We start from the raw sequence: 23,285 nt of genomic DNA, 5'->3' as shown, positions 1-23,285 counted from the left end.
ACTGGGAGCTGGATTAGTTATGAACTGGTATTATAATCAAACTCCACTGACACTGACAGAGCAGTCTGAGTCTCTCCAGGCTGGACTGGACTGGGAGCTGGATTAGTTGTGAACTGGGATTATAATCAGACTCCCACTGACACTGACAGAGCAGTCTGAGACGCTCCAGGCTGGACTGGACGGACTGGACTGGGAGCTGGATTAGTTATGAATTGAGACTTCAATCAGACTACAGAGACGGGACCAGTCATTTAATTCAAAAATAGGTTTAAATATACATCTGTTTACACACATATTACAAAGGTCATCATTCTCAAATTTATACAAAACATCAAAGAAAAAATAATAAAAAAACAACACAACAGCAAAAAATATATAATAATGACAACATCTTAAAATTATAATACAAATAAGAAAACTGTTGTTCCTGCTCTTCGCGGTGAGGAATTGCACTTGGAATTCATCATGCAAGCAGATGAGTCCAATAACACTGCAGGATTCAGGGACAGGGGGTGGGAGAGACTCCGGGAATACTGGGATACTTCAGCGTCAAAAGGGCTCAGGTGAAGCGAGTCAGCTTGTCGTAGTCCAGCTTGAACTGCCTATACAGATACATCGAAAGGATCATACCAAAGAGCTGGAGAGAGAGAGAGAGAGAGAGGGGTTAATACACACACACTGACTGGACACTCCAGTACATTAACACTGCACTGAGAGAGAGAGAGGGGTTAATACAGACACACTGACTGGACACTCCAGTACATTAACACTGCACTGAGAGAGAGAGGGGGGTTAATACAGACACACTGACTGGACACTCCAGTACATTAACACTGCACTGAGAGAGAGAGGGGTTAATACAGACACACTGACTTGACACTCCAGTACATTAACACTGCACTGAGAGAGAGAGGGATTAATACAGACACACTGACTGGACACTCCAGTACATTAACACTGCACTGAGAGAGAGAGGGGTTAATACACACACACTGACTGGACACTCCAGTACATTAACACTGCACTGAGAGAGAGAGGAGTTAATACAGACACACTGACTGGACACTCCAGTACATTAACACTGCACTGAGAGAGAGGGGTTCATACAGACACACTGACTGGACACTCCAGTACATTAACACTGCACTGAGAGAGAGGGGGGTTAATACACACACACTGACTGGACACTCCAGTACATTAACACTGCACTGAGAGAGAGAGAGGGGTTAATACACACACACTGACTGGACACTCCAGTACAGTAACACTGCACTGAGAGAGAGAGGGGTTAATACAGACACACTGACTGGACACTCCAGTACATGAACACTGCACTGAGAGAGAGAGGGGGGTTAATACACACACACTGACTGGACACTCCAGTACATTAACACTGCACTGAGAGAGAGGGGGGTTAATACACACACACTGACTGGACACTCCAGTACATTAACACTGCACTGAGAGAGAGAGGGGTTAATACAGACACACTGACTGGACACTCCAGTACACTAACACTGCACTGAGAGAGAGAGGGGTTAATACAGACACACTGACTGGACACTCCAGTACAGTAACACTCCACTGAGAGAGAGAGGGGTTAATACAGACACACTGACTGGACACTCCAGTACATTAACACTGCACTGAGAGAGAGAGGGGTTAATACAGACACACTGACTGGACACTCCAGTACATTAACACTGCACTGAGAGAGGGGTTAATACACACACACTGACTGGACACTCCAGTACATTAACACTGCACTGAGAGAGAGAGAGGGACAGTCTGTTTTACCTTGCCAGTACTCAACATAAAAATCTCTGTGATGCAGAGAGAGACAAAGAGATCAAAGTCACAATCAAAGCCGTGAAAAACAAGACAACACTACACAACACAAGCACACAAATATGTAGTGAATCATTATAAGCATAATGTTATGGATATTACACACACTGCATGCAGCAAGCGGCATAAGTAGGCACAACTTATGACATCACACCAGTCCACTCCACTACAATCACACTGTTCTTAATCACAAGTCGACTGCACTCCGATCCGATCCACTCCAGGTTTTACAACATCATGAGTCAAATTCCTATTGCAAACCAGCCTGATCCCGGCTTTTGCATGCAACGTCACCAACCAGCATCTCATTGTAAGCACCAGTTTCAGAACACTGTAAAACCTGGAGTGGATCGATCAGACTGCCATTATAAACCAGTGTGATCTGCTCCAGGTTTTGCAATGTTATTGATCGGATTCCAACTACACACCCGTCTGATCCACTCCGGCTTTTACAGCGTTATCAATCCGATTCTCATCTCACGCCAGTCTGATCCACTCCGGGTTTTACGGTGTGATCAATCCGATTCTCATCTCACGCCAGTCTGATCCACTCCGGCTTTTACACTGTAAAACCTGGAGTGGATCAATCGGACTCCCGTTATAAACCAGTGTGGTCTGCTCTAGGATTTATAGTGTTCTTAACTGGAATCCAACTACACGCCAGTCTGATCCGCTCCGGCTTTTACAGTGTTATCAATCCGATTCTCATCGCACGCCAGTCTGATCCGCTCCGGGTTTTACAATGTTATCAATCCGATTCTCATCGCATGCCACTCCGATCCGCTCCGGCTTTTACAACGTTATCAATCAGATTTCCAAAGCACGCCTTTGTGTGACCCTCTCCGGGTCTTGAAGTGCTTCTAATCGCAGTCCCACCGCAGGCCGGCCTGATCCGCTCCAGGCTTTACCGGCTACAGAGCTCCTGAAGAGCCCCCAGCCCCCAGAGGCCGGAGACGCGTGACGACAGAGCTGGAGTGGCAAGAGGGGCAGAGCACCCACACACTGGCACGCCAGCGGACCGGCACGCTGGGACCTGGAGGGCTGAAAGAGCCTGTTCTCGGGAGCCGGGCGCCGACACAGGGAGAGACACATGAACACCAGCAGGCTGACACACTGGCAGAACTGAAAGAGAGGGGGGGGGGTGGGGGAGGGGTTGAGAAAGAGACACCGCCGGCTGTTTTAACCCCCTTTCCCCCCGGTATTAATCCCACTGCCAGGGCAATCCAGTCCGGACCAGCCCGGGTTTTACCATGTCATCAGTCAGGCTCTCATTGTAAGCACCAGCTTAATTACACTGTAAAACCTGGAGTGGATCAATCGGACTCCCGTTATAAACCAGTGTGGTCTGCTCTAGGATTTATAGTGTTCTTAACTGGAACCCAACTACACGCCAGTCTGATCCGCTCCGGGTTTTACAGTGTGGTCAATCCGATTCTCATCGCACGCCAGTCTGATCCGCTCCGGGTTTTACAGTGTGGTCAATCCGATTCTCATCGCACGCCAGTCTGATCCGCTCCGGGTTTTACAGTGTGATCAATCCGATTCTCATTGCACGCCAGTCTGATCCGCTCCGGGTTTTACAGTGTTATCAATCCGATTCTCATCGCACGCCAGTCTGATCCGCTCCGGCTTTTACAGTGTAAAACATGGAGTGGATCAATCGGACTCCCGTTAGAAACCAGTGTGGTCTGCTCTAGGATTTATAGTGTTCTGAACTGGAATCCAACTACACGCCAGTCTGATCCACTCCGGGTTTTACAGTGTTATCAACCTGATTCTCATCGCACGCCAGTCTGATCCACTCCGGGTTTTACAGCGTGATCAATCCGATTCTCATCGCATGCCAGTCTGATCCGCTCCGGGTTTTACAGTGTTATCAATCCGATTCTCATCGCATGCCAGTCTGATCCGCTCTGGGTTTTACAGTGTGGTCAATCCGATTCTCATCACACGCCAGTCTGATCCGCTCCGGGTTTTACAGTGTGATCAATCCGATTCTCATCGCACGCCAGTCTGATCCGCTCCGGGTTTTACAGTGTAAAACCTGGAGTGGATCAATCGGACTCCCATTATAAACCAGTGTGGTCTGCTCTAGGATTTATAGTGTTCTTAACTGGAATCCAACTACACGCCAGTCTGATCCGCTCCGGGTTTTACAGTGTGATCAATCCGATTCTCATCGCACGCCAGTCTGATCCGCTCCGGCTTTTACAGTGTAAAACCTGGAGTGGATCAATCGGACTCCCATTATAAACCAGTGTGGTCTGCTCTAGGATTTATAGTGTTCTTAACTGGAATCCAACTACACGCCAGTCTGATCCACTCCAGCTTTTACAGTGTTATCAATCCGATTCTCATCGCACGCCAGTCTGATCCGCTCCGGCTTTTACAGTGTAAAACCTGGAGTGGATCAATCGGACTCCCATTATAAACCAGTGTGGTCTGCTCTAGGCTTTATAGTGTTCTTAACTGGAATCCAACTACACGCCAGTCTGATCCGCTCCGGGTTTTACAGTGTGATCAATCCGATTCTCATCGCACGCCAGTCTGATCCGCTCCGGGTTTTACAGTGTTATCAATCCGATTCTCATCGCATGCCAGTCTGATCCGCTCCGGGTTTTACAGTGTGGTCAATCCGATTCTCATCGCACGCCAGTCTGATCCACTCCGGGTTTTACACTGTAAAACCTGGAGTGGATCAATCTGACTCCCATTAGAAACCAGTGTGGTCTGCTCTAGGATTTATTGTGTTCTGAACTGGAATCCAACTACACGCCAGTCTGATCCACTCCGGGTTTTACAGTGTTATCAACCTGATTCTCATCGCACGCCAGTCTGATCCACTCCGGGTTTTACAGCGTGATCAATCCGATTCTCATCGCATGCCAGTCTGATCCGCTCCGGGTTTTACAGTGTGGTCAATCCGATTCTCATCACACGCCAGTCTGATCCGCTCCGGGTTTTACAGTGTGATCAATCCGATTCTCATCGCACGCCAGTCTGATCCGCTCCGGCTTTTACAGTGTAAAACCTGGAGTGGATCAATCGGACTCCCATTATAAACCAGTGTGGTCTGCTCTAGGATTTATAGTGTTCTGAACTGGAATCCAACTACACGCCAGTCTGATCCACTCCGGGTTTTACAGTTTTATCAATCCGATTCTCATCACACGCCAGTCTGATCCACTCCGGGTTTTACAGTTTTATCAATCCGATTCTCATCGCACGCCAGTCTGATCCACTCCGGCTTTTACAGTGTGGTCAATCCGATTCTCATCGCACGCCAGTCTGATCCGCTCCGGGTTTTACAGTGTTATCAATCCGATTCTCATCGCACGCCAGTCTGATCCGCTCTGGGTTTTACAGTGTGGTCAATCTGATTCTCATCGCACGCCAGTCTGATCCGCTCCGGGTTTTACAGTGTGGTCAATCCGATTCTCATCGCACGCCAGTCTGATCCGCTCCGGGTTTTACAGTGTTATGAATCCGTGTTATTAATCACGGCTCTAGGTCGTGTAATCAACCACCTTTGCTCATCATTACCGTTAACGAAGGGGGGCGCAGATTCCGATGAGTCTGCATGCCCCCCAGTTTCATGCCCAGGGAAAGCGGGGCGTCTGCTCCGGGCAGCGTGACCTGATTCCGGCTCGCCCTCGGAGCAGACGCCGACCCGGGCCCCCACACCTCGCCGGGAGGAGACCAGCGTCGTCGTGGTCTCTCGGGGGGCAACGCTAGCGACTTCGCCGCGGCCAGCAGCACGCTGCTCGACACCACCTGTCAAGCGACAGGCCCGGTCAGGTGAGGAGAGCACCAGGCCAGCCTGTGACGCGGCCCAGGGTGAGATCAGCAGGAAGGCGGGGCGCTGGCTCTGTGGCTCGGGATCTGCGCCTGTGGCTGGGAGGTTGCCGGTTCGAATCCTGCGGCCCAGCAGAGGAATCCTACTCCGTGGGGCCCCTGAGCGAGGCCCTTCACCCCAGCTGCTCCAGGGGCGCCGTATAAATGGCCGACCCTGCGCTCTGACCCCCAGCTTCTCTCCCTGTCTGTGTGTCTCATGGAGAGCAAGCTGGCGTCTGCGCAAAGACAAACTCCTAATGCAAGAAATTGTATCCGGCCAATAAAGTGATCTGTACAGTGGCTGTACAGGGACAATTCCCACCCATTTTTCGTAGCAGCTGGGATCTGAACAGACACAAGCGACCTCTCGGCCTGCTCTCGCCTGTATCCTATAGGATAAGTCTGCAGCAGCTGGGCTCTGAGCAGACACAAGCGATCTCTCGGCCTGCTCTCGCCTGTATCCTATAGGATAAGTCTGCAGCAGCTGGGCTCTGAGCAGACACAAGCGACCTCTCGGCCTGCTCTCGCCTGTATCCTATAGGATAAGTCTGCAGCAGCTGGGCTCTGAGCAGACACGAGACCTCTGGGATAAGTCTGCAGCATCTGGGCTCTGAGCAGACACGAGACCTCTCGGGCTGCTCTCGCCTGTATCCTATAGGATAAGTCTGCAGCAGCTGGGCTCTGAGCAGACACAAGCGATCTCTCGGCCTGCTCTCGCCTGTATCCTATAGGATACGTCTGCAGCAGCTGGGCTCTGAGCAGACACAAGCGACCTCTCGGCCTGCTCTCGCCTGTATCCTATAGGATACGTCTGCAGCAGCTGGGCTCTGAGCAGACACAAGCGATCTCTCGGCCTGCTCTCGCCTGTATCCTATAGGATACGTCTGCAGCAGCTGGGCTCTGAACAGACACAAGCGATCTCTCGGCCTGCTCTCGCCTGTATCCTATAGGATAAGTCTGCAGCAGCTGGGCTCTGAGCAGACACGAGACCTCTCGGCCTGCTCTCGCCTGTATCCTATAGGATACGTCTGCAGCAGCTGGGCTCTGAGCAGACACGAGACCTCTCGGCCTGCTCTCGCCTGTATCCTATAGGATACGTCTGCAGCAGCTGGGCTCTGAGCAGACACAAGCGACCTCTCGGCCTGCTCTCGCCTGTATCCTATAGGATACGTCTGCAGCAGCTGGGCTCTGAGCAGACACGAGACCTCTCGGCCTGCTCTCGCCTGTATCCTATAGGATACGTCTGCAGCAGCTGGGCTCTGAGCAGACACGAGACCTCTCGGCCTGCTCTCGCCTGTATCCTATAGGATACGTCTGCAGCAGCTGGGCTCTGAACAGACACGAGACCTCTCGGCCTGCTCTCGCCTGTATCCTATAGGATAAGTCTGCAGCAGCTGGGCTCTGAGCAGACACAAGCGACCTCTCGGCCTGCTCTCGCCTGTATCCTATAGGATACGTCTGCAGCAGCTGGGCTCTGAGCAGACACAAGCGATCTCTCGGCCTGCTCTCGCCTGTATCCTATAGGATAAGTCTGCAGCAGCTGGGCTCTGAGCAGACACAAGCGACCTCTCGGCCTGCTCTCGCCTGTATCCTATAGGATACGTCTGCAGCAGCTGGGCTCTGAGCAGACACGAGACCTCTGGGATAAGTCTGCAGCATCTGGGCTCTGAGCAGACACGAGACCTCTCGGGCTGCTCTCGCCTGTATCCTATAGGATACGTCTGCAGCAGCTGGGCTCTGAACAGACACGAGACCTCTGGGATAAGTCTGCAGCAGCTGGGCTCTGAGCAGACACGAGACCTCTCGGCCTGCTCTCGCCTGTATCCTATAGGATAAGTCTGCAGCAGCTGGGCTCTGAGCAGACACGAGACCTCTGGGATAAGTCTGCAGCAGCTGGGCTCTGAGCAGACACGAGACCTCTGGGATAAGTCTGCAGCAGCTGGGCTCTGAGCAGACACGAGACCTCTGGGATAAGTCTGCAGCAGCTGGGCTCTGAGCAGACACGAGACCTCTGGGATAAGTCTGCAGCAGCTGGGCTCTGAGCAGACACGAGACCTCTCGGCCTGCTCTCGCCTGTATCCCCCCCTGCTCCCCTGTGTGTTTCCGTCCGCTGGGCTGTCTCACCTCCACTGCTACCACAGCAGCACAGACTCCCAGGATCAGCGTGAGGTTCTGCTTCAGCCACTTTGTAATCCCCAGCTTGCAGCCCTGGAAAAGAGAGAGTATACCGGCTGTAATGTAGACGCTCATCTTATCCTTATCCTTATCTTCATCTTCATTCCACATTCTCATCGTCATCCTCATCCTCACTTTCATTCTGATCCTCATCCTTATTCTCACAGAAATCTTCATCCTCACCCTCCTCCTCTTCCTCATTCTTATCCTTATCCTCAACCTCAGTCTCAATCTCATCTTCATCTTAGTTCTCATCCTCACCCTCATCCTCTTTCTCATCATCCTCATCTTCATTCTCATTCTTGTCCTCATCCTCAGTCTCATCCTTTCTTTTCATCCTCATCTTCATCCTCAATCTCATCCTCTTTCTTATCCCAATCCTCACCCTCATGCTCTTTCTCATCATCCTCATCTTCATCCTCAATCTCATCCTCTTTCCTATCCCAATCCTCACCCTCATCCTCTTTCTCATCATCCTCATCTTCATCCTCAATCTCATCCTCTTTCTTATCCCAATCCTCACCCTCATCCTCTTTCTCATCATCCTCATCTTCATCCTCAATCTCATCCTCTTTCTCCTCCTCCTCCTCCTCATTCTCGTTGGACGCTCACCTGTTCGTAAGGTTGTCCATAGCAGACCTGCCTTGGCGGAGAAGAGCTGGAGGGGTTGACAGGCGTGGAGGTGGTGGAATAAGTCTCTGAGCTGTTATCACCATAAAACTGCTCAGTAACGTTATACACGTCACCTGATTCAGTCGTGTTATCACCGAAGACATCCAAGACATCCAAGACACTTGAATTATTGCTATACATGTCACCCTGCTCAGTCTTGTTATGGCTGTCACCCTGCTCAGTCTTGTTGTTGGTGACAGTCTGGCTTCCACGAATACAGGAACAGGCATAGTTTTGTTTCTGGTGCCAGTCCTGAAAACCGTCCCAGCCACAGCACTGCATCTGAAAGAGACATAGATGTACTTGAAGCAGCCACCCTCATAACACCGTATTACAGTAAAGTCACTGTCACACCACTGTATGACAGTAAAGTGACCCTCATAACACCGTATTACAGTAAAGTCACTCTCACAACACTGTATGACAGTAAAGTGACCCTCATAACACCGTATTACAGTAAAGTCACTCTCACACCACTGTATGACAGTAAAGTGACCCTCATAACACCGTATTACAGTAAAGTCACTCTCACACCACTGTATGACAGTAAAGTGACCGTCACAACACCAGATTACAGTAAAGTCACTCTCACAACACTGTATGACAGTAAAGTGACCCTCATAACACCGTATTACAGTAAAGTCACTGTCACACCACTGTATGACAGTAAAGTGACCGTCACAACACCATATTACAGTAAAGTCACTCTCACAACACTGTATCACAGTAAAGTGACCCTCATAACACCGTATTACAGTAAAGTCACTGTTACACCACTGTATGACAGTAAAGTGACCCTCATAACACCGTATTACAGTAAAGTCACTGTCACACCACTGTATGACAGTAAAGTGACCGTCACAACACCGTATTACAGTAAAGTCACTGTCACACCACTGTATGACAGTAAAGTGACCGTCACAACACCATATTACAGTAAAGTCACTGTCACACCACTGTATGACAGTAAAGTGACCCTCATAACACCGTATTACAGTAAAGTCACTGTCACACCACTGTATGACAGTAAAGTGACCCTCATAACACCATATTACAGTAAAGTCACTGTCACACCACTGTATGATAGTAAAGTGACCCTCACAACACCATATTACAGTAAAGTCACTGTCACACCACTGTATGACAGTAAAGTGACCGTCACAACACCATATTACAGTAAAGTCACTCTCCCAACACTGTATTACAGTAAAGTCACTGTCACACCACTGTATGACAGTAAAGTGACCCTCATAACACCGTATTACAGTAAAGTCACTGTCACACCACTGTATGACAGTAAAGTGACCCTCACACCACCATATTACAGTAAAGTCACTGTCACACCACTGTATGACAGTAAAGTGACCCTCACAACACCATATTACAGTAAAGTAACTGTCACACCACTGTATGACAGTAAAGTGACCGTCACAACACCATATTACAGTAAAGTCACTGTCACACCACTGTATGACAGTAAAGTGACCGTCACAACACCATATTACAGTAAAGTCACTCTCACAACACTGTATTACAGTAAAGTCACTATCACACCACTGTATTAGCGTACAGTCACTCTCACACCACTGTATGACAGTAAAGTCACTCTCACACCACTGTATGACAGTAAAGTGACCCTCACAACACCATATGACAGTATAGTCACTGTCACACCACTGTATTAGAGTACAGTCACTCTCACAACACTTTATGACAGGAAAGTCACTGTCACACCACTGTATTAGAGTACAGTCACTCTCACAACACTGTATGACAGTAAAGTCACTCTCACACCACTGTATTAGAGTACAGTCATTATCACACGACTTAATTACAGTAAAGCCACTATAATAACACTGTATTGCAGTAAAGTCACCATTTCACCAATATATTAGAGTACAGTCACCATTCCTCCAATTGATTACAGTACGGTCACTATTTCATCACTGTATTACAGTACACTACTATCACATCGCTGAAGTATAGTAAGGTCACTGACACTAGTAAACTACAGTAAAGTCACTGTCACACCACTGTAGAACTGTGCAGTGCAAGGTTGCGCTCCTACAGTATATTACAGTACCTGTTTCTGTACAAATTCCAGGGTTGGCTCAAAATGCTTCATTTCAGAATTTTCGTCCCCAAAACCAGCGATGAGCTGTTTCACAGCTTTCTGCATTCTGCTTTCCACCTGGGAGAGAGAGACAAACTTGATAAAATACCGCGGAGACAATTTCGTTTTGCATTCTTCATTTGTGTCACGACTGTTCCAAGAACGTTTATCGGGATCGGCTCGATACCAATCATGTTCAATCAGACCAATCAGTGTGATCCCTCAATCCATTTTCAAACCACTTGTTCCGAATCAGGGTCTTGGGGTAGCTGGGCACAAGACAGGGTGAACCCTGGACAAACACTCACACTCACACACCAGGGCCAGTCCATCACAGGACACACACAAACAGGACACACTCACACCAGGGCCAGTCCATCACAGGACACACTCACACACCAGGGCCAGTCCATCACAGGACACACACAAACAGGACACACTCACACCAGGGCCAGTCCATCACAGGACACACTCACACCAGGGCCAGTCCATCACAGGACACACTCACACCAGGGCCAGTCCATCACAGGACACACACAAACAGGACACACTCACACCAGGGCCAGTCCATCACAGGACACACTCACACCAGGGCCAGTCCATCACAGGACACACTCACACCAGGGCCAGTCCATCACAGGACACACACACAGACACGCTGGGGTCTGTTTTCCCAGAAGCCAATTCACCTGCCAGCGTGTCTTTGGACTGTGGGAGGAAACCGGAGCACCCAACTTTAATGCAATGCGATTACGGGGAGAGCATGCAAACTCCACACAGACAGCACCCAGGCAACTGAACCCAGGGCCTCAGCAGCACCGGCAGTACGGTTAACCACTGCACCACCGTGCCGCCAAATAAGTCTACTATTAGCTACTGTTTGCCACTGCTCTCCTTCGTCTCCACCATATCGCTGCCTTCATCATCCTCAAGTGTCTCACCGTCTTCCACTGCGTATACAGGAGAATTCCCCCGATGATCTGAGAAGCCAGCAGCAGGACCAGCAAGAAGAAATACTGCAAAAGAACAGGAGCCTAAGATCAGCAGTCCACCAGTGATCCGCGATTCCACTGGTTCTGTGTCTGAAATCGCACAGCGCTCGTCTGCTGGTCTCCATATGAATGACCCAATAATCTCCCCACACAAGGTGCCCTTATTTTCTCGGCTGCTCCACACTGGCTAACCAGTGGGACTCCAGATTCAAAAAGTCTTCACAGTCCCAGTGTCACAATACTACAAGACTGGACAAGCCCCCAGCTACGTCCTGACAGCCAATCAATTAAATGCCATCCGGGCTCCCTAATTAGTCATTACAAGTTGAGAATAACACAATTAGCAAGTACGATAATAAACTGTTTACATGTCTAATTTCAAGTTCAGTTGCTCCAATTGGCAATTCATTCAAATAATACAGTAGCAATATTTACAAAGTAAGAGTTAATCCATTAGCTCAGTACTGGAGGACTCACCATTCCCAGCATGCACCGCACCTCCTTCAAGGCACCCAGACACCCGAAGAACCCGATCGCCATGGTGAAGACCCCACCCCCCGCCAGGATGTATGAAAAGAAGGAGAGAGAGACTGGGGGAGAGACTGCAATAAAGACAGTGAGAGGGGTTAATACAGACACACTACTGGACACTCCAGTACATGAACACTGCACTGAGAGAGAGAGGGGTTAATACAGACACACTGACTGGACACTCCAGTACATGAACACTGCACTGAGAGAGAGAGGGGTTAATACACACACACTGACTGGACACTCCAGTACAGTAACACTGCACTGAGAGAGAGAGGGGTTAATACACACACACTGACTGGACACTCCAGTACATTAACACTGCACTGAGAGAGAGAGGGGTTCATACAGACACACTGACTGGACACTCCAGTACATTAACACTGCACTGAGAGAGAGGGGTTAATACAGACACACTGACTGGACACTCCAGTACATTAACACTGCACTGAGAGAGAGGGGGGTTAATACACACACACTGACTGGACACTCCAGTACAGTAACACTGCACTGAGAGAGAGAGGGGTTAATACACACACACTGACTGGACACTCCAGTACATTAACACTGCACTGAGAGAGAGAGGGGTTCATACAGACACACTGACTGGACACTCCAGTACATTAACACTGCACTGAGAGAGAGGGGTTAATACAGACACACTGACTGGACACTCCAGTACATTAACACTGCACTGAGAGAGAGGGGGGTTAATACAGACACACTGACTGGACACTCCAGTACATTAACACTGCACTGAGAGAGAGGGGGGTTAATACAGACACACTGACTGGACACTCCAGTACATTAACACTGCACTGAGAGAGAGAGGGGTTAATACAGACACACTGACTGGACACTCCAGTACATTAACACTGCACTGAGAGAGAGAGGGGTTAATACAGACACACTGACTGGACACTCCAGTACATTAACACTGCACTGAGAGAGAGAGGGGTTAATACAGACACACTGACTGGACACTCCAGTACATTAACACTGCACTGAGAGAGGGACAAAATATTTAAACTGAAAATTTAAAAATACTTACAAATTATGGAAATGAAGGTGGTTTCATCAAACAAAATCCAGAGCCCAAGAGAAAGTAATGTTGCTCCTAGAATCTGAGAGAGAGAGGGGGGTTAATACAGACACACTGACTGGACACTCCAGTACATTAACACTGCACTGAGAGAGAGAGGGGTTCATACAGACACACTGACTGGACACTCCAGTACATTAACACTGCACTGAGAGAGAGGGGGGGGTTAATACAGACACACTGACTGGACACTCCAGTACATTAACACTGCACTGAGAGAGAGAGGGGTTAATACAGACACACTGACTGGACACTCCAGTACATTAACACTGCACTGAGAGAGAGAGGGGTTAATACAGACACACTGACTGGACACTCCAGTACATTAACACTGCACTGAGAGAGAGAGAGGGGTTAATACAGACACACTGACTGGACACTCCAGTACATTAACACTGCACTGAGAGAGAGAGGGGTTAATACAGACACACTGACTGGACACTCCAGTACATTAACACTGCACTGAGAGAGAGAGAGGGGTTAATACAGACACACTGACTGGACACTCCAGTACATTAACACTGCACTGAGAGAGAGAGGGGTTAATACACACACACTGACTGGACACTCCAGTACATTAACACTGCACTGAGAGAGAGAGGAGTTAATACAGACACACTGACTGGACACTCCAGTACATTAACACTGCACTGAGAGAGAGAGGGGTTAATACACACACACTGACTGGACACTCCAGTACATTAACACTGCACTGAGAGAGAGAGGAGTTAATACAGACACACTGACTGGACACTACAATACATATGGATAACAAAGATCATTATGTTAACAGAAGCAGCACATTTTTACACCAGCGAAGTGTAGCAGCACCGTGGTGACAGAGGGGAGCCATTCTGAACCAGCAGCCCCACTACACACAGCTGAGCAGGTGGAGAAGTGAGACACTGCAGCTTCACCAGTCGAAATTAACGAGCAACATTAAGAGTCTAGAACTACATCTCCCAGCAACCCCCGAGCCCCTGACTCACTGCCGACAGGTGCATGCTGGGAGGCCTTTTTTTTTCATTCGTTCTGTACAATTTCCGAGCAGAGTGTCGTCACAGCATACTTACGAAGAAGAAGAGGTTGAACAGGAAGAGGAAATACTTGGTGAAATCGATACACGCCTTGGATCCCATGGCTGCAAAACAGAAAAACACCAAATATTAACAATGGTAAAGCTGACTGACTGACTGATTGATTGATTGATTGATTGATTGATTGATTGGTGAGGAAACAGTGCCTCCTATCCTTGCCCTGGTAGAGTGGGAAAACTGAGGTGCACATGGCTACTAGGAAGAGGAATGCAGGATGAGAGCCCAGGTGCTGAAATAAAGACAGCTGCAACTCTGACATTTCTGTTCATTTTAAGAGAGTGGAATCCGCATGGAAGTGCAGGCTCTCCTGTACACAGAGGGGGGTGGGGGTGGGGAACAAGCTGCCCAGCCCTGTGGTTGAAGCCGATACCCTGGCTCCTCTCCAGACACAGCTGGATGAGACCCTCCAGTCAGGACAGGAGGCTCTCCTGTACACAGAGGGGGGTGGGGGTGGGGAACAAGCTGCCCAGCCCTGTGGTTGAAGCCGATACCCTGGCTTCTCTCCAGACACAGCTGGGTGAGCTCCTCCAGTCAGGACAGGAGGCTCTGCTGTACACAGAGGGTGGTGGGGGTGGGGAACAAGCTGCCCAGCCCTGTGGTTGAAGCCGATACCCTGGCTTCTCTCCAGACACAGCTGGGTGAGCTCCTCCAGTCAGGACAGGAGGCTCTTCTGTACACAGAGGGGGGTGGGGGTGGGGAACAAGCTGCCCAGCCCTGTGGTTGAAGCCGATACCCTGGCTTCTCTCCAGACACAGCTGGGTGAGCTCCTCCAGTCAGGACAGGAGGCTCTTCTGTACACAGAGGGGGGTGGGGGTGGGGAACAAGCTGCCCAGCCCTGTTGGTCAAGCCGATACCCTGGCTTCTCTCCAGACACAGCTGTACGAGATCCTCCAGTCAGGACAGGAGGCACGTCTTTACACAAAGGGTGGTGGGAGAGTGGAACAAGCTGCCCAGCTATACTCTTGAAGCCGATACCCTGGCTTCTCTCAAGATCAAGAGCTGGGTGAGACTAACCACCGAAAGGCTTTGGGCTGAAGGGTCTCCCCTCGTTTGTAACTGTTCCCATGGTCGATCTCAGATGGCGAAGGCTCAGCCAATGGCATGCCCTGTTTAAGTTTCCGTGGCGACAACTGCACCCTGGGCAGGTACATCACACTGCACAACTGAACCTACGTGTGCAGCACTTCCTCTTCCAGACAGGATGTTGCTCTGCGGCGAGAGGAAGTTGTGGTCCACACCAATCTAACAGCTCCCCTGTGGTGCCCCGAGACCAGGGCTCTCTGATGTGAGAGACGCAGGATTGAGGGTCAGAAGCAAAGGCCGAGTTTATGGTTTATAAATCCGGTTGATCAAGGGCAGTAAAGCTCACTGACGTATAGCACGCAATGGCAAAACCATGGTTAACGCACAGAGGTCTGCTCCTCCCACACGACCGCTTCATCCTGGAAACTGCAGTGCAGAAATCACAGGAAAAAACCAACAAATACGAGGCTCAGCATCAGAACACAACCTGAACACACACACACAGACACACACCAGGGCCAGTCCATCACAGGACACACACACAGACACACACACACACCAGGGCCAGTCCATCACAGGACACACACACAGACAGACACACACACACACACCAGGGTCAGTCCATCACAGGACACACACACAGACACACACACAGACACACACACAGACACACCAGGGCCAGTCCATCACAGGACACACACACAGACACACACACTCACACCAGGGCCAGTCCATCACAGGACACACACACACACACTCACACCAGGGCCAGTCCATCACAGGACACACACACACACACACACACTCACACCAGGGCCAGTCCATCACAGGACACACACACACACACACACACACACACACAACACACACCAGGGCCAGTCCATCACAGGACACACACACGCACGCACGCGCACACGCACACGCACATGCACACGCACACGCACACGCGTGCACACACACACACATACACACACATACACCAGGGCCAGTCCACCACAGGACACACACACAGACACACACACACACACTCACACCAGGGCCGGTTTTCCCAGAAGCCAATATACTTCCCAGCATGTCTCTCGACCGCGGGAGGAAACCAGAGGACCTGGGGGAAACCCACACGAACACGTGGAGAACGTGCAAACTCCACACAGACAGCACCCCAGGCCCGGAATCGAACCCGGGGCCCCGGCGCGGTGAGGCAGAAACGCTCACTGCTGCACCACTGTGCCGCCCTCCACCCAATAAAACAGGATCGCTGAAATCGAATCCTGCTCATGTTTTAAACCTGCCATCCCTCACATGGAGTCTGGCCGGTCGCAGGACTTGCAAAAACTTGCACTCCTGTCTTTTCCCCAGCCAGCTTTTCGAACCGTAAAGCGATTTTCAGGAACTGGGGCTGCCGCGCCGTTGCTCCCGACGATGAGCCCTGCCGCATCACGGCAGGACGATGGCGTTCAGCGACTCAACAGCCATTTTCGGCCGTCTCTAGCTCAGGTCGGTCAGCGCGCTTGCGTTCGCTCTGAACACCCCGGCACCCTCCCCCACCTGCAGAGCGCCGCTACGCGCGTCAAGTGTCCGGCCACCGTTACCACCGCCGAGCGAGCTGCACCGTGGGGGAGGAGACGTCAGCGACCACTTCCTGACGTCCTGAGGTCCGCAGAGCAGCGAGAGAGAGAGAGGGAAGGCAGATCGGGCCGATCAGAAGGGGCTCTTTCCAGGGGTGCACACTCAACCAAGAATATAACAGCGGTAGGAGAAGAGCCGGCGCTCTTAACGAAACGCGCCGAGCCCAGTCCCTAAACAAAGCAAAGGTCAGGAAGCCGGAGATGCGAATCCGAAATCGTTCGTCTTAGCGAGAGAAGCTGACGGAGTTCAGGTTGGAGGGGGCCAGCTGACAAGAAAGGCGGGGAACCCCCCCCCGGGTGCAAAAAAGGATCAGGCAGGTGGTGCGTGCTGTTGCAGAGGAATGACTTGAGTGGTTTTTTCCCCCGACCGGATTGGAATACAGTGTCATCGTACAAGAAATACCCCTGCAGCTCCCTGGGGCCCGGCGTCCCCCCAGCTGGAAAAAAAACGCCCGGCCGAGGTGATCCATGAGTCCCCGGGGAACCGGAGACCAGCTGGGGCCAGGCGTGAAGATGCCCCATTCCGTAGGACACAGCAAGGCCCAGGGAGTGATTCCAGTCTCCAGGAGCCCCGTCCTCTCAGTCCAGTTTCCCCCAGAGTCTCATCCGGGCTTTTCGTGGAGAATCTGCCCCGAGAGACCCGGGATTCCCGCGGACACAGCTCAGAGGAACTGGGTCTCTTCGGTCCTGGAGAGATCAATAGTAATTCTTTACACTTCTATGGCGCCTGTCTGGACCCTGCACTCAGAGCTCTTCCCAGGTCAGGGGGAATCCTTCTACCCCCACCAGTGTGCAGCCCCACCTGGATGATGCTCCAGTCCTCTCACACACACCAGCTCTCAGTGGGGAGGAGAGCAGAGGGGTGAGGCCAGTTCAGAGAGGGGGGTTATTAGGAGGCCATGAGGGGTAAAGGCCAGGGGGGAAATTTGGCCAGGACACTGGGGTGACACCCCTACTCTTGTCGAGAGACACCCTGGGATTGTTAATGACCACAGAGAGTCAGGACCTCGGTTTTACGTCTCATCTGAAGGACGGCGCCTGTTTACAGTCTAGTGTCCCCGTCACTGTACTGGGGCATGAGGACCCACACAGACCGCAGGGTGAGCGCCCCCTGCTGGCCCCACTGACACCAAATGAGAATGAGACGGTGGGGGAGGAAGGACTTGAATGTAAGAAAGGGGACAGATGACAGGAGCAGTTAATTGGTTAATTGGCCAGTTCAAGGGAGGGGCTGCTGACAGAGCCCAGCTCAAGGACGGGGCGGGGGCAGGCGCTCCGGGACCGAGAGTGAGCGGTCACGATTCCGGATCGAGCACAGCAGCGGAGCAGCGAGAGCTGAAAACAGGAAACATCTTTGCAGAGCGTGTCAGGGGTGGAGAGGTAGCGAGGAGGACGAGAGACCTGCCAGCTCTTCGGCGGGACGGGTTTCCGTGGAGGAGCTGTCCCGGGTTCGAGGCTCAGCTCGCCCTGCCTCCCGCTCGATCCCCGTGCACGGCTCGGGCCCGAGAGCTCAGCGCTGTGCAGCAGAGCGCTGCCGACAGGAAACCAGCCTGACTAAAATAAACCCTGTGAGAGCCTGCAGGTGTCCTCGCTTCTCCTGCTGGGTATCGGTCACGTCTCACTGCCTCCTCTCTCTCTCTCTCTGTCTCTGTCTCTGTCTCTGTCTCTGTCTCTGTCTCTGTCTCTGTCTCTGTCTCTGCCATCAACTCCTCTCTCCTGTCCACATCTCTCTCCTCTCTCTCTGTGTCTCTGCTTCTTCGATCACCTCCTCTCTCCTCTCTCTCCTGTCCACATCTCTCTCCTCTCTCTCTGTGTCTCTGTTTCTTCCATCACCTCCTCTCTCCTCTTCTCTCTCTCTGTCGTTCACCCCACCCCCCTCTGTTCATGTTTACATCGCTCTGTTGCTCTCGATCCGTCACCCCTCCCTTGCTTGTGGTCTGAGCATGTGTGCCCCAGTGACTCCCTCAGACACCGGGAGAGATGAAACACAGGTCAGGCACAGCCCCACCCCACCTCTGCCCCAGCCCAGCACACATTCCGGTGCTGTCAGTGAGAGTCCCGGTGCACAGCAGTCTGATCCACTCCTGTCTTTACAGTGCTGTCAGTGAGAGTCCCGGTGCACAGCAGCCTGATCCACTCCTGTCTTTACAGTGCTGTCAGTGAAAATCCCGGTGCACAGCAGCCTGATCCACTCCTGTCTTTACAGTGCTGTCAGTGAGAGTCCCGGTGCACAGCAGCCTGATCCACTCCTGTCTTTACAGTGCTGTCAGTGAGAGTCCCGGTGCACAGCAGCCTGATCCACTCCTGTCTTTACAGTGCTGTCAGTGAGAGTCCCGGTGCACAGCAGCCTGATCCACTCCTGTCTTTACAGTGCTGTCAGTGAGAGTCCCGGTGCACAGCAGTCTGATCCACTCCTGTCTTTACAGTGCTGTCAGTGAGAGTCCCGGTGCACAGCAGTCTGATCCACTCCTGTCTTTACAGTGCTGTCAGTGAGAGTCCCGGTGCACAGCAGTCTGATCCACTCCTGTCTTTACAGTGCTGTCAGTGAGAGTCCCGGTGCACAGCAGCCTGATCCACTCCTGTCTTTACAGTGCTGTCAGTGAGACTCCCGGTGCACAGCAGTCTGATCCACTCCTGTCTTTACAGTGCTGTCAGTGAGAGTCCCGGTACACAGCAGTCTGATCCACTCCTGTCTTTACAGTGCTGTCAGTGAGAGTCCCAGTGCACTGCAGTGTGATCCACTCCTGTCTTTACAGTGCTGTCAGTGAGACTCTCGGTGCACAGCAGTCTGATCCACTCCTGGCTTTACAGTGCTGTCAGTGAGACTCTCGGTGCACAGCAGTCTGATCCACTCCTGTCTTTACAGTGCTGTCAGTGAGAGTCCCGGTGCACAGCAGTCTGATCCACTCCTGTCTTTACAGTGCTGTCAGTGAGAGTCCCGGTGCACAGCAGTCTGATCCACTCCTGTCTTTACAGTGCTGTCAGTGAGAGTCCCGGTGCACAGCAGTCTGATCCACTCCTGTCTTTACAGTGCTGTCAGTGAGAGTCCCGGTGCACAGCAGTCTGATCCACTCCTGTCTTTACAGTGCTGTCAGTCAGACTCCCGGTGCACAGCAGTCTGATCCACTCCTGTCTTTACAGTGCTGTCAGTGAGAGTCCAGGTGCACAGCAGTCTGATCCTGGGCTGGATCTGATAGACAACACTGTAAAACGAAACTGTGGGAATCTGGCAGACAAGACTGTAAAACCCGGAGTGGATCACACTGCTGTGCACTGGGAATCTCACTGACAGCCTGAACCATTTGCCATCATTCCTTATATAAGGATGTATACGTGTCCTGTATACAATTCACATGTACAGTCTGAGAGTCGAGCACCGTGTTGACTGGGTTGGGCCCGCGGGGGTATCGAGTGTCTCTCTGCGCTCGGGACCGTTCAAGACGCCGGATTAAATGACTGACTGCTGAAATATTAATCCAGGTAACCAGACCTGTGTCTCTGAATCTGAAAAGCACGGCTCGGTGTATCGAAACACGCCGCCCGTCACACGCTCTGTTCAGCGCCTCAAACACTACCCCCCCCCCCACACACACACACACAAACACATTTTGAAACTTGAACTTTGTATGCAACTACATCTCAGACACCACGAGTTATATAGTCGATTTTTTTTTTAAACTTCATTTTCCGTAATACCTCGGCTCCACGGTTTACCGTACCAACACAAGGAACGGGGTGAGGGTGGGGTGGTGGGGTGAGGCGAATTCCTCGCCCCGGAGAGCCGAAATTTAACAAACGAAAACGACCCCAAACACAACAAAAAAAAAAACACAAACCGCAAAGTTCGCAGCGGTGCAGCCGACCAGGGCGAGCCGAGCGCGTCGGGGTTCTGTCGCCTTTCCGCTGGAAAGAAACCTCCGCTCGCACCTCCCCGGAGCGACGGCAGACCGACAGACGGAGATGTACTGTACAACGCGGCTCTCTCAGACCGCCGCTCTTCCGTGGGTCTCGCACTCCCCCTCGGCTCGCAGGTGGCGAGTTAACCGTGACGAAGTCTGTGATCTGGGCGGGCGAGCGCGCACACACACACATACACACACCCCCACCCAGGGCGCTCTCACGCAGAAATAAAGTACCGCCCGCAAGCGTGAGCAATATCCTCTCCGTTTCATCACTTCTCTCGACGTGCTTTCCCCCCTCCGCTCCTCCATCTCTCTTCCCCCCCCCCCCACGTTATACCTTCCACTGCTGCGAGACACGTTGCAGCCGCTCCACTCCACTCCACTCCACGGCCCCTGGGGAGGATTCTCCGCGCGCCGCGGAGTGGGAGCGTGGGAGCGTGGGACCTGCCCTGTCCCGTCTCTCTCTCTCTCTCTCGCTCGCTCGACGCTCTTAGACGACCCGGCTCAAGCCGTGAGGCAGCCGGCACACGTTTCAGCTTCAAGCCAGGCAACGTGCATCAGACACCCCCCCACGACACCCCACTGCACGGGACGGACGTGGGGCGACCACGTCTGGCCGGGCTGCGGTGTCACCCAGTGCACCCAGTTCAGCTGCAGTCTGGTGCCCCTAAACCGCGCTGTAACACCCGCGTCAAACACCACTCGCCTCACCGCGGAGCGTAACTCCGTCTGCTGGGTTCATCTGTAAGGATGGCCGTGCCTCGTACCGTCTCTCTCTCTCTCACACACACACACGCCCGCCACCTGCTATTATACAGACGAAGCCTTTCACGGCGGAGTTCGGTTCGGGCCGGGCCGGGCCGGGCCGGGCCGGACCGCAGCTGATAAGAGACAGATCCTGTTATCTGCCCCGGGCTCCGTGCAGCCGCTGTTGCCCCCGGGGGGTCCGGGCTCGGTGACCCCCCCCCGCCCCCGCCCTTGTCACTGACCTCTCAGGCTGGACACGGCCACGGCGCGGACAGGTCACGTCCTTCCCCACGCGAACTGCACTGCTCTGCTCTGACACTCGTGAGCGGGACGGCGGCGTGGAGCTGGTGGCTGGTGCCTGGTGGTGTGTCGCTCGTACTGCTGCTGCTATCTGAACCCCACGCTGTCAGTCAGTGACGACAGAGGAAAAGAGTGGGTTTTTTTTTTCAGATGTTCTTCGCTGGAGCTACACACACACAGAGAGAGAGAGAGAGGAGGGGAAAAAAAGTTTCACCTGTTTTGGGTTTTCCGCTCAAAACTTCCGAGCTCGCATTTCCTTTCTTCTTTCTTGGTCTCGTTTCGCTTTTTCGGGGAGATTTTCTGCTACGTCTGTGCGCCCCTTGCAGAGCAGGCGGCCGGCGAGCGGCTCTGACGCCTCCCTCCGTATCATCCCTCTGCCTCCTTCTCTCCTCCCTCGCTATCTCTCCCCACACCGCCCCAGCGGCTGGCCTCTCCCTCCCTCTGCCCCCGCTCGGCCTGAGCCGTCGCCCGGGGGTTTCGTTTGGATTCCCCGCGCTGTGCTCCGACCCGACGCCGTGAAGCTGCTGCCCGGCGCTCCCAGCGACCACAGACGCGCCGGTCCGCCGCCCGCCGGGCCCGAGCGACTGCCCGTCCTGGGTCCAGACCCGCCGTCTTCCAGCTGCAGGGCCGCTGGCTGAGCACGGACTTCCAGGCTGTCCCACACTGCTGCTGCTTTACAGCACACTGCGGGCTGCCAGGCTGTCTGCGAGCGCATGACAGGGTATGACAGTTCATTCTGGTGTATACCAGTTTAATACAGTATATATAACACAGTTCATCATGGTGTATACCAGTTTAATACAGTATATATAACACAGTTCATTCTGGTGTATACCAGTTTAATACAGTATATATAACACAGTTCATCATGGTGTATTACAGTTTAATACAGTATATATAACACAGCTCATCATGGTGTATACCAGTTTAATACAGTATATATAACACAGTTCATCATGGTGTATTACAGTTTAATACAGTATATATAACACAGTTCATCATGGTGTATACCAGTTTAATACAGTATATATAACACAGCTCATCATGGTGTATTACAGTTTAATACAGTATATATAACACAGTTCATCATGGTGTATTACAGTTTAATACAGTATATATAACACAGCTCATCATGGTGTATTACAGTTTAATACAGTATATATAACACAGCTCATCATGGTGTATACCAGTTTAATACAGTATATATAACACAGTTCATCATGGTGTATTACAGTTTAATACAGTATATATAACAGTTTCTCATTGTGTATAACAGTTTAATACAGTATATGTAACACAGCTCATCATGGTGTATTACAGT

General features: G+C 51.8%; 1 protein-coding gene across 2 annotated transcripts; it reads right to left on the bottom strand.

The window, feature by feature from the left end:
* Positions 1 to 236: 236 nt before the first annotated feature.
* On the bottom strand, positions 237 to 22,078 carry LOC148829066 (CD82 antigen-like). Of its 2 annotated transcripts, none has more exons than XM_088922715.1 (9): positions 21,907 to 22,078; positions 14,341 to 14,408; positions 13,217 to 13,289; positions 12,112 to 12,236; positions 11,584 to 11,658; positions 10,613 to 10,720; positions 8,470 to 8,811; positions 7,807 to 7,890; positions 237 to 637 (listed from the first exon to the last, which is right to left on the bottom strand). In XM_088922715.1, the coding sequence occupies exons 2-9, from the start codon at positions 14,404 to 14,406 to the stop codon at positions 560 to 562; spliced, it is 951 nt and encodes a 316-aa protein (XP_088778841.1). In that variant the 5' UTR covers positions 14,407 to 14,408; positions 21,907 to 22,078; the 3' UTR covers positions 237 to 559. The 2 variants fall into 2 exon arrangements, with proteins under 2 accessions (XP_088778841.1, XP_088778840.1); XM_088922714.1 differs by lacking the exon at positions 21,907 to 22,078 and adding an exon at positions 20,852 to 21,068.
* Positions 22,079 to 23,285: the final 1,207 nt, after the last annotated feature.

Source organism: Atractosteus spatula, chromosome 8, assembly GCF_055471065.1.
Source record: "Atractosteus spatula isolate fAtrSpa1 chromosome 8, fAtrSpa1.hap1, whole genome shotgun sequence".
NCBI lineage: Eukaryota > Metazoa > Chordata > Actinopteri > Semionotiformes > Lepisosteidae > Atractosteus > Atractosteus spatula.
This window is presented reverse-complemented; position numbering and strand designations above follow the sequence as displayed.